At 47.3% G+C, this 12,447-nt stretch overlaps 1 protein-coding gene across 2 annotated transcripts in view; it reads left to right on the forward strand.

Annotated features, from left to right (window-relative positions):
* The window catches only part of BARD1 (BRCA1 associated RING domain 1), a 74,284-nt gene extending 71,249 nt beyond the window's left edge, over window positions 1-3,035 (forward strand). For both annotated transcript variants that reach the window (XM_075318947.1, XM_075318948.1), the window contains exons 10-11: window positions 57-154; window positions 1,771-3,035. In XM_075318947.1, coding sequence (XP_075175062.1) covers window positions 57-154; window positions 1,771-2,106 — 434 coding nt within the window. In that variant the 3' untranslated portion in view covers window positions 2,107-3,035. The remainder of the gene's footprint in view (window positions 1-56; window positions 155-1,770) is intronic.
* The last annotated feature ends 9,412 nt before the right edge of the window (window positions 3,036-12,447 follow it).

Genomic DNA, 12,447 nt, shown 5'->3' on the forward strand with positions numbered 1-12,447 from the left:
GTAACTTTCTATACCTGTTACATATTCCGTATACTGTGCCTCTTGGTGTGTTTCAGGGGTGACCACCTGTCTCCAGACAAGAAGACGAGAGCCAGAAGAACTTCATGAAGTAGACGGTGGCCCTCACCGAGCTCGGCTTAATAGAGAGCAGCTGGTAACTTTTGTTTAGGTTTATTCACACGTCTATATGGTCCTTTTATGAGACAATCTGCGCACAAACGTTTGTAAAAACACTTCTTCCCAATAATCTGCTGGTATAAACATGCAAAACACTCGATCAGCACGCAATTTGATTTTTATACATCATAAATCATCATTGGCAGCAACACACCAGCCCGTGTAATCAGGAGGTGATCTGCGATAACATGCTCTGTATATGGGAATAGGCCATTCTATCCTTGTACATGCCCGCAATGAGTTTTACATGCGTTTTTGACTGTGTATTTTTGCTGCATCCAAAACTCAGCGTTTTACAGTTCCAGCAAAGTGGATGAGATTATTGGAAATTTCCTGCTTGCTGTACTTTTTTTTACGCTGTGTAAAATGACCTGCGGTGCGTTCCACCAATCCGCAGCACGGCAATTTCTCTTGCGGGTATGCTGAGTATTATGTGCAAATTTTCTCCTATTTAAAGGATGTCACGCCAAACAGAGACCAAAAATGCAATTTAAAAAAACACAAGTAAACTAAGGTGTGGAGATGTGTAGAAATTCTGCAGCATGAAAAACTCAGATACTGATCATGGGAACGTAGCCGAAATGACCGATCTGCCCCCCCCCGCAAATGTAAATGGGCCATTACTTAGGGGACTTTAATTTTTACTCCCTGATTATTTCCACAGTCCTAGTGAGCATTGGCTATCCTTCAGCCTTTTTTTAGTGATGCCGTCAGAACAGTGTTGCTTTCACTATAGGGATGGATATGTTCCCTAACTCCAGTCTTCAAGGCTACATAGCATGTCTTCAGGATTTCCTTAGCAATGCATAGGTGATGGAATTATCACATGTGGCATACTAAGGAAACCCTGAAAACTTGCACTGTTTGTGCTCCTTCAGGACTGGAGTTTGGGAATACTGGAAACTGTGGAGACACATGGAAAGCCATACATCGCCGATCGGCTGAGCAGAAGGTTGGGGTGGATGACCATCATCCAAATGTGACCAGCTATAAAGGGGGGGTATTCACCTCTTGATACAAGTATACCATAGCCGCAGGATATGCCTTAAAGGGTTTCCACACCAGGTTTTTGCTCCCCAATCTGAGAGTAGCCTAATGTAGGGAAATTGACCCTGATTCCAGCAATGTGTAACTTTGTTTACTGGGTGCAGTATTTGTGACAGAGTTTTTCGATGTAGCAGAGCTCAGAAAGCTAACCCCACCTACACCGCTGATTCACAGTTTTCTGTGTACATTGTAAACTGACAGTAAGGTGTTAATCAGTGCTGGGGGAGTGGGTGGACCAGAATGCAAATAGAGAGTGATAATCCCCTGATGATAAAACTCTCCTATTGAAACAGGAGCATACAGCTTAAGAAGTGATATATCACTGATATCAGTGTCTGAACCCCTACATCGTGCTGCTCTCAGATTACATAGCAAAAACCTGCTGACAGATTTACTTTTAATATCTGGTGGCTGCAGGTCCCACTTCTGAGACCTCCATTCACTGCAGCCGCAGATATATGTGGAGCCCACGTCTGCCATGAATATCTGAGAATACTTTTTTACATCTTGTGCTTGATGTAATTGGCTTTCTGTTGTCTCCCTCAGCTGCCGGGCCTGCTGGATGGATGTCATTTCTACTTCCTTGGATGTTTCAAAGAACACAGAAAGGAGGACCTGGTTGATCTGGTTAAAGCTGCTGGTGGCCAAATCCTAATCCGCCAGCCAAAGCCTGATAGCGATGTAACACAAACCATTAACACTGTCGCGTACCATGCCGACGCCGACTCTGACCAGAGGTTTTGTACACAATATGTCATCTATGATAAAACCTCCAAATTCACTCCACGCAGGGTACGCCAAGGGAAGGTTTGGTTTGCCCCCTCAAATTGGCTAATCGAATGTATCACCAGCTTTCTTCTGCTACCAGTGCCTCAAACCTAGAGTAATCTGAGGTATTCGAGATGTTGGATGATGTCAGATTTCTTCACGCCTGCTGCTCTTCTATATGCTTTGGTTTATAAAAAAAAAATAATAGTTTTATACCGTTAGTTGATTTATTATAATTTAGTAAACGGAACAGACAATAGAAATAATTAGCTGTAATCATGGACTATCTGCCAAACATTAATTTGCACAGGTCACGATGCACAGAATGTCCGAGGGGCTGCTGACCCCAACTTAACAGCCTCTTTCAGGAGACAATCTGTGCGTCACGGATGTGTAAATGCGGCATTACTCGGGATGTTTTAGAAAGCCAAATGGGGTGAACACTTCCTCATGATGTCACCCTGCCATGAGACTGCCTGCTGGAAAAGGTGCGAGATGTCACTTTTAGGGGCTCTTCTAGATCAAGTACTCTTTTGAAATGTGTTCTGCATATCCAGAATGAGCTGTAACACACAGATGCAACACATTGTGTTTATTAACATTTTTCACATCTTACTGTTTTTTTGTGTTTTTGTTTTGATTTTTGTTTTTTTCCTCACGTCTACAGTTTTGTACCTATTCACTGTTGCCTACAACCATTTTTTGCTACCAATCAAATAAAAAGATTGATCTGTTTTCCTGATCTGTTATTACACATGCGTGTGAACCATAAGCGATAGTTGTCTCATACATTGATTGCTTATCACTAGAATATATCATCAATTTACCATCATTGGAGCTCAGACTTTATCTATTTATTTTTTTTATATACATGCAGAATCCATTGCAAAGTCTCTGGTATGAAATTAGAGGCATTCAGAAGTACAGTAGACAACTTTTGGTGTTGCATTACAGCACCAGATTTGGAGGGTGATCATAACGGCGAGTGTATTCACTGTAAACTGCACATTTAGTCAGAGTTAAAGGGAATCTGTCACCACTATTCGTACTCGCTATGCTGTTAGCGAGTACTGTCCGCTACTTGCATATTCGCTACGAGTAGCGGGCGCAATGTAAGTCAATGGGAAATACATGCAAAGTAGCGAGTAATCCAAAAGCTGCACTATTCGCTACTCGCACCAAAAGTACGGCTTTCAGGTTACTCACTACTTAGCGAGTATTTCCCATTGACTTACATTGTGCCTGGTGCTCGTAACTAATATGCGAGTAGCGGACAGTACTCGCTAACAGCATAACGAGTACAAATAATTAACTACTCACTCAACAGTAGTCACCAGGATTGTGCAATGTAAGCTGAGGACAGCATGCTGCGAGGGTTAAAAAAAGAAAAAACACCTGTGCTTCTCTTATCTGTGTGCCAGTTATAGTTCACTCATACTAAAGGGCGGCACGGTGGCTCAGTGGTTAGCACTGCAGTCTTGCAGCGCTAGGGTCCTAGGTTCAAATCCCACAAAGGACACTATCTTCAAGGAGTTTGTATGTTATCCCCGTGTTTGTGTGGGTTTCCTCCAGGTTCTCCGGTTTCCTCCCACACTCCAAAGACATACAGATAGGGACTCTAGATTGTGAGCCCCAATGGGGACAGTGTTGTCATTGTATGTAAAGCACTGTGGAATTAATAGCGCTATATAAATGAATAAAATTAATATTTTCTTTGTCGCTCCATTGGGAGACCCAGACAATTGGGTGTATAGGCTATGCCTCCGGAGGCCGCACAAAGTATTACACTAAAAGTGTAAAGCCCCTCCCCTTCTGCCTATACACCCCCCGTGCTCCCACGGGCTCCTCAGTTTTTTTGCTTTGTGCGAAGGAGGCAGACATGCACGCATAAGCTCCACAGCTTAGTCAGCAGCAGCTGCTGACTATGTCGGATGGAAGAAAAGAGGGCCCTTAACAGGGCCCCCAGCATGCTCCCTTCTCACCCCACTCTTGTCGGCGGTGTTGTTAAGGTTGAGGTATCCATTGCGGGTACGGAGGCTGGAGCCCACATGCTGTTTTCCTTCCCCATCCCCCTTAGGGCTCTGGGTGAAGTGGGACCCTAATCGGTCTCCAGGCACTGAGACCGTGCTCCATCCACAGCTCCTGAGGACTCTGCTGGATAGGAGCCGAGTATCGTTCAGGGACATGGCCCTGCTACTTTGAGGTACTCTGTGTCCCCGTGGGGACCGCGCACAGCAACACTCCAGCATTGCTGGGTGTGCTAGTGCACCGGGGACCGCGGCGCTGACCGCGTTTGTGCCATTACACACTGCAGCGTCGCTGAGTGTGTTAGTGTATGGGGACTACCGCGCTGACCGCCGCTACCATTGTTATTACTGTGGCGCGGCTGGGACTGTTAGTGCGCCGGGGACTTCCGCGCCGACCGCGCTTATACGGCAGCCGCGCTTATAACTCGAGTCCCCGGCTTTTGCGGCCTAGTCTCTTTTTCTTCCCGCCCCCAGGCCTGCCAGTCAGGGGAAGGGCGGGACGCTGTGCAGGACGGCAGCACTGTGGGCTGGAGCATGCTTTGCATACTCCACTCCCCTCACTGTGCACAGTGGGGCAACAGTTCCCGCACTTTCTGGGTCACGCCCACGGCTCCCTCCTCTCCTCAGGACGCCGGCAGCCATTCCTGTCAGCTACTCTGACGCTGCAGAGGGGGGACAAGCTCTGGGAGACCCAGGCAGGGATTCTGGTGGCCACACAACCGCTTTAAGCGGCCGGTAAGCAGCACCTGAGGTGCTGGCCCCACTTGTGCAGAAGTGTAATTATAGGTTATATGTTTATAGGCTATTCTTTACACTGTATGGTGCACGGTTTAGTTCTGGCTATATACCCTATTGTGTTGCTCAGGGGAGACAACAGCATGGCGCCCACAAGAAGCAGGGGTGCCAAATCACAGGCTTACTATGCTGCCTGCGCCGCATGTACGACCTCGCTACCGGCAGGTTCCACTGACCCTCATTGTGTGCACTGCTCGGCCCCTGTGGCACTTACTCAGCCGGAGCCTCTGCTAAGGGGGGCCCAGGGGGAACCACCTGCTAACACTGTCCAGGTGACAGGGACGGAGTTTACAGTTTTTACTGAAAGACTTTCTGAGACTATGGCTAAGATTCTAGAAGCTTTGCAGTCCAGACCGGTATCTCAGACCATGGGCACTGTGGAATCATTGCCCCCTGGTTCCCCTCAGTTGGGACAACAATGTTCCCCCGGGTTGTCTCATAGATCCCGGGGCGAGGTCTCTGACACGGACCGCAGCCCCAGACCGCCTAAGCGAGCTCGCTGGGAAATCCCCTCGACCTCATCACATTGTTCAGGGTCTCAGAGGGAGGACTCTCTGTATGATGACCCGGAGGTAGCTGATCAGGATTCTGATCCTGAGGCCGCTCTCAACCTTGATACTCCTGATGGTGACGCCATAGTGAATGATCTTATCGCGTCCATAAATCAAATGTTGGATATTTCTCCCTCGGCTCCTCCAGTGGAGGAGTCAGCCTCTCAGCAGGAGAAATTCCGTTTCAGGTTCCCCAAGCGTACAACGAGTATGTTTCTGGACCACTCCGACTTCAGAGAAGCAGTCCAGAAACACCGAGTTTGTCCAGATAAGCGTTTTTTCCAAGCGCCTTAAGGATACACGTTATCCCTTCCCCCCCTGACGTGGTCAAGGGCTGGACTCAGTGTCCCAAGGTGGATCCTCCAATCTCCAGACTGGCGGCTAGATCCATAGTTGCAGTTGAAGATGGGGCTTCGCTCAAGGATGCCACTGACAGACAGATGGAGCTCTGGTTGAAATCCATCTATGAAGCTATCGGCGCGTCTTTTGCTCCAGCATTCGCAGCCGTATGGGCACTCCAAGCTATTTCAGCGGGTCAGGCGCAAATTGACGCACTCACACGTACGTCTGCGCCGCAAGTGGCGTCCATCACCTCTCAAACGTCGGCATTTGCGTCCTACGCTATTAATGCTGTCCTGGACTCTGCGAGCCGTACGGCGGTTGCAGCCGACAATTCGGTGGCAATACGCAGGGCCTTGTGGCTACGGGAATGGAAGGCAGATTCGGCTTCCAAAAAGTGCTTAACTGGTTTGCCAATTTCTGGCGACCGTTTGTTTGGTGAGAGGCTGGATGAAATCATCAAACAATCCAAGGGAAAGGAAACATCCTTACCCCAGGCCAAACCAAAATTACCCCAACAGAGGAGGGGACAGTCGAGGTTTCGGTCCTTTCGGGGTGCGGGTAGGTCCCAATTCTCCTCGTCCAAAAGGCCTCAGAAGGATCAGAGGAACTCCGATCCATGGCGGTCTAAGTCACGCCCTAAAAAGACCGCCGGAGGTGCCGCTACCAAGGCGGCTTCCTCATGACTTACGGCCTCCTCACATCGCATCCTCGGTCGGTGGCAGGCTCTCCCGCTTTTCCGACACCTGGCTGCCACAGGTAAAAGACCGTTGGGTGAGAGACATTCTGTCTCACGGTTACAGGATAGAGTTCAGCTCTCGTCCTCCGACTCGATTTTTCAGAACATCTCCGCCTCCCGAGCGAGCCGATGCTCTTCTGCAGGCGCTGGGCACTCTGAAGGCAGAAGGAGTGGTGGTCCCTGTTCCTCTTCAGCAACAGGGTCACGGTTTTTACTCCAACCTGTTTGTGGTTCCAAAGAAGGACGGGTCTTTCCGTCCTGTCCTGGACCTAAAACTGCTCAACAAACACGTAAAGACCAGGCGGTTCCGGATGGAATCCCTCCGCTCCGTCATCGCCTCAATGTCCCAAGGAGATTTCCTTGCATCGATCGATATCAAAGATGCTTATCTCCACGTACCGATTGCTCCAGAGCATCAGCGCTTCCTGTGCTTCGCCATAGGAGACGAACACCTTCAGTTCGTGGCACTGCCGTTCGGCCTGGCGACAGCCCCACGGGTTTTCACCAAGGTCATGGCTGCAGTAGTTGCGGTCCTCTACTCTCAGGGTCACTCGGTGATCCCTTACTTAGACGACCTGCTGGTCAAGGCTCCCTCTCAAGAGGCATGCCAGCACAGCCTCACCGCTACTCTGGAGACTCTCCAGAGTTTCGGGTGGATCATCAATTTTCCAAAGTCAAATCTGACACCGGCCCAATCGCTGACATATCTTGGCATGGAGTTTCATACCCTCTCAGCGATAGTGAAGCTTCCGCTGAACAAGCAGCGTTCACTACAGACGGGGGTGCAATCTCTCCTTCAAGGTCAGTCACACCCCTTGAGGCGCCTCATGCACTTCCTGGGGAAGATGGTGGCAGCAATGGAGGCAGTTCCTTTCGCGCAGTTTCACCTGCGTCCTCTTCAATGGGACATCCTACGCAAATGGGACAGGAAGCCGACGTCCCTCGACAGGAACGTCTCCCTCTCTCAGGCAACCAAAGCTTCCCTTCGGTGGTGGCTTCTTCCCACTTCATTATCGAAGGGGAAATCCTTCCTACCCCCATCCTGGGCGGTGGTCACGACGGACGCGAGTCTGTCAGGGTGGGGAGCAGTCTTTCTCCACCACAGGGCTCAGGGTACGTGGACCCAGCAAGAGTCCTCACTTCAGATCAATGTTCTGGAGATCAGGGCAGTGTTCCTTGCCCTGAAAGCGTTCCAGCAGTGGCTGGAAGGCAAGCAGATCCGAATTCAGTCGGACAACTCCACAGCGGTGGCTTACATCAACCACCAAGGAGGAACACGCAGTCGGCAAGCCTTCCAGGAAGGCCGGCGGATTTTGATGTGGGTGGAAGCCACGGCCTCCACCATCTCCGCAGTTCACATCCCAGGCCTGGAAAACTGGGAAGCAGATTTTCTCAGTCGCCAGGGCATGGACGCAGGGGAATGGTCCCTTCACCCGGACGTGTTTCAGGAGATCTGTTGCCGCTGGGGGATGCCGGACGTCGACCTAATGGCGTCCCGGCACAACAACAAGGTCACGGCATTCATGGCACGTTCTCACGATCACAGAGCTCTGGCGGCAGACGCCTTAGTTCAAGATTGGTCGCAGTTTCAACTCCCTTATATGTTTCCTCCGCTGGCACTGTTGCCCAGAGTGTTACGCAAGATCAGGGCCGACTGCCGCCGCACCATCCTCGTCGCTCCAGACTGGCCGAGGAGGTCGTGGTACCCGGATCTGTGGCATCTCACGGTCGGCCAACCGTGGGCACTACCAGACCGACCAGACTTGCTGTCTCAAGGGCCGTTTTTCCATCTGAATTCTGCGGCCCTCAACCTGACTGTGTGGCCATTGAGTCCTGGATCTTAGCGTCTTCAGGATTATCCCAGGAGGTCATTGCCACTATGAGACAGGCTAGGAAACCAACGTCCGCCAAGATCTACCACAGGACGTGGAAAATATTCCTGTCGTGGTGCTCTGCTCGGGGTTTTTCTCCCTGGCCATTTGCCTTGCCCACTTTCCTGTCCTTTCTTCAGTCCGGATTGGAAAAGGGTTTGTCACTCGGCTCCCTTAAGGGACAAGTCTCTGCGCTCTCTGTGTTTTTTTCAGAAGCGCCTGGCCAGACTTCCACAGGTACGCACGTTCCTGCAGGGGGTTTGTCACATCGTTCCTCCTTACAAACGTCCGTTGGAACCCTGGGATCTGAACAGGGTGCTGATGGTTCTTCAGAAACCACCGTTCGAGCCAATGAGGGATATTTCTCTCGCACGCCTTTCGCAGAAAGTGGTTTTCCTAGTAGCAGTCACTTCACTTCGGAGAGTGTCTGAGCTGGCAGCTCTGTCATGCAAAGCCCCCTTCCTGGTGTTTCACCAGGACAAGGTGGTTCTGCGTCCGGTTCCGGAATTTCTCCCTAAGGTGGTATCCCCCTTTCATCTCAATCAGGATATCTCCTTACCCTCTTTTTGTCCTCATCCAGTTCACCAATGTGAAAAGGATTTGCACTTGTTAGATCTGGTGAGAGCACTCAGACTCTACATTTCTCGTACGGCGCCCCTGCGCCGCTCGGATGCACTCTTTGTCCTTGTCGCTGGCCAGCGTAAAGGGTCACAGGCTTCCAAATCAACCCTGGCTCGGTGGATCAAGGAACCAATTCTCGAAGCTTACCGTTCTGCTGGGCTTCCGGTTCCCTCAGGGCTGAAGGCTCATTCTACCAGAGCCGTGGGTGCGTCCTGGGCTTTGAGGCACCAGGCTACGGCTCAGCAGGTGTGTCAGGCGGCTACCTGGTCGAGCCTGCACACTTTCACGAAACACTATCAGGTGCATACCTATGCTTCGGCAGATGTCAGCCTAGGTAGGCGAGTCCTTCAGGCGGCGGTTGCCCACCTGTAGGACGGAGCCGTTACGGCTCTATTATGAGGTATTATTTACCCACCCAGGGACTGCTTTTGGACGTCCCAATTGTCTGGGTCTCCCAATGGAGCGACAAAGAAGAAGGGAATTTTGTTTACTTACCGTAAATTCCTTTTCTTCTAACTCCAATTGGGAGACCCAGCACCCGCCCCTGTTTTTTTGTGTACACATGTTGTTCATGTTGAATGGTTTCAGTTCTCCGATATTCCTTCGGATTGAATTTACTTTAAACCAGTTTATAATTTTTTTCCTCCTTCTTGCTTTTGCACCAAAACTGAGGAGCCCGTGGGAGCACGGGGGGTGTATAGGCAGAAGGGGAGGGGCTTTACACTTTTAGTGTAATACTTTGTGCGGCCTCCGGAGGCATAGCCTATACACCCAATTGTCTGGGTCTCCCAATTGGCGCTACAAGAAAAGGAATTTACGGTAAGTAAACAAAATTCCCTTCATTATTATTACTAAAGAGTTTATTGCTCTGTGATTAACATTAGTGTGACTCCTCTGCACATGCAGAGCAAACTGACACGCCCCCTGCTGTGATTGACATCTCACAGTCAATGCGCACTCTCTATTGATATCCTGGTGTGGATGGGGACAGCTCCCAGCTCTGCTACACTGAATTCTGAGATAAAGTTAGAATGGCTGCACACAGCGATCTAAGATAAACAGGGTTAGTTTCAGAATCTCTATGCCTACATTATGCTGCTCTCAGATTAAAGAGCAAACACCTGGTGACATCTTCTCTTTAAAGAAGATAAGTTTTCATAAAAAATTACTAATTGCAAAGATCCTGGAGTATTAGAGAACATGTCCTATAATCTTGAGATACTGTGGATGGGATGTGCATGCCCGAAACCTAATCACATCATGCATGTGAAAAAAATCTTTCCATATGGAAAGTGGAAATAAATTCATTTATTATTAATAATAATAATATCTTAAACTTAGATCAGTTTAGGCTAACTGCATAATATGCTTTGTTGCCACTTTCGAGTGTATTAAGTCAGGCAATATACACCCAACAGTGGACACTCTCTGAATGGATCACTAGCCAACCATCCACCATTTGAACTATTGCCAATACTGTATACTGCGTGATATGGTATTTATGTTAACATTTGTATATCAGCTGTGCTAAAGGGAAACAAAGCTCCCGATGTTCGTTTACATTGGGTTGAGTGTACAGTGGGGAAAATATTTATTTGATACACTGCCGATATTGCAAGTTTTCCCTTCTACAAAGAATAGAGAGGTCTGTAATATTTAGGCTATGTGCGCACTATGCGTTTTTTTGATGCTGCGTTTTTGTGCAGTTTTGGCCGATAAAAACGCATCCGCGTCGAAAAACGCATGCGTTTTTACCGCGATTTGGTGCGTTTTTGGCTGCGTTTTGCTGCGTTTTTGATCTCTGCATTTTGCTGCGTTTTTCCAATGCATTGCATGGGCGAAAAACGCAGGAAAGAATTGACATGTCCATTTTTTTTTTTTTCAAGCTCAAAAACGCAGCTTAAAAGAAAAGTTGTGTGCGGACAGCAAAAATGAAAACTCATAGACTTTGCTGGGGAAGCAAAGTCATGCAGTTTTGAGGCCAAATACGCACCCGAAAAACGCAGCGAAAAACGCACTGTGCGCACATAGCCTTATAGTAGATACACTTCAACAGTGACAGAATAAAAAAAAATACAAAAAATCACTATGTGATTTTTAAATACTTATCTCATGCAATAAAATGCAAATTATATTATCACTTACCAACCACCAAGAATTCAGGTTCTCACAGACCTGTTATTTTTTCTTTAAGGGCTGCTTCTCACTTGCGAGTTTCTCGCAGTAGAGCAATGAGAGAAAATCTCGCATTGGAATCGGACACATGTTAGTCAATGATTCAGCTCTCATCTGCGATTTTTTTTTTTTCTCAGTCCAAATCGGACCGAGAAAAAAATCGCAGCATGCTGCTTTTTTGCGAGTTTCTCAGACCATTTGTCTCAATGATTCCCTATGGAAGCGTGTTTTTTGAAGGCACATACGCGCACAACACCGTTCAAATTTGCGAGTTGGGCTGGTACTATTTTAAATAATTAATTAACACCTGTCTGTGCCATCGCACGTCATTGTTTTAATTATGTTGCACTTGTGCATATTACCTCTACAAAAGCACATGGCTATTGCTCCACGGATGCATATCCAACATGGCTAGGTACATCAATGTTGAAATGCTCATAATGCTCGTTCAGGAACGTCCGGAATTATGGGACAAGCGGGACAATTCGTATGCAGACAGGGCTGCACGCGATGCCTCCTGGTTATGGATCTGTCGCAAAATGTTTCCGCATTTCAACAATAGTACCCCAGATGCACAACTGCGAATGAGTGAGTTTTTTCTTTTATTTGTTTTAGTGTTTAAATTCCCCTTTTTTAATTTTATAAATGATGTTTTTAAAACGATTGCAAGTTTTTATTTTTTAAGTGAAATCTATTTTTTTTTTTTTTTTAAATTATTTTTCTAACATAAAAAAAAAAAAAGTTACAGATATCACAAAAAGATGGCGACGTGTACGGGGCCAATTCAGGAGGGAAAAGCAAAGTCGTGCAGCAAGTGGTTCAGCAGCATCTAATAAGAGGCCATATATACATTATGAGCGCCTTAATTTCTTACATCAAATTGTTGATTTATGTCCGTAAGTGTTTTGTTCTTTTCTAGTTAAAAATAGCGTTTAAAAATTAATTTATTTGCTTTTAAAAAAAAACATAGATTTAAAATAATGTTTAGTAAAACAATCAAAAAATCTTAAACAAAAAATAGAGATTGCTCATATCATGAACATTCACTGGTAATTAGGCCGTTGCGACATCGTTAGCGATCTCGTTCTCATTGTGAAACTAAATTTCGCAAGTGCTATTTTTTTCTTTTTTAAATATCTTTGAACACAAACTCAAAGTCAAACACAAGCACATGCAAACTTTATTTTCACATCGAGACGCTTGCTAATAATGTCGCTGCATGACAAATGGCACTAATTGTGATGAAAATAATTTTTAAATTTAAAATATGCTTGTTTTCATTTTTCCAAAAAATAAAAATGTCTCCATACATTACATTTTCAGCACTGAATCAAATT

The sequence above is a fragment of the Anomaloglossus baeobatrachus genome, chromosome 7, assembly GCF_048569485.1.
Source record: "Anomaloglossus baeobatrachus isolate aAnoBae1 chromosome 7, aAnoBae1.hap1, whole genome shotgun sequence".
In the NCBI taxonomy this organism is placed as follows: Eukaryota; Metazoa; Chordata; class Amphibia; order Anura; family Aromobatidae; genus Anomaloglossus; species Anomaloglossus baeobatrachus.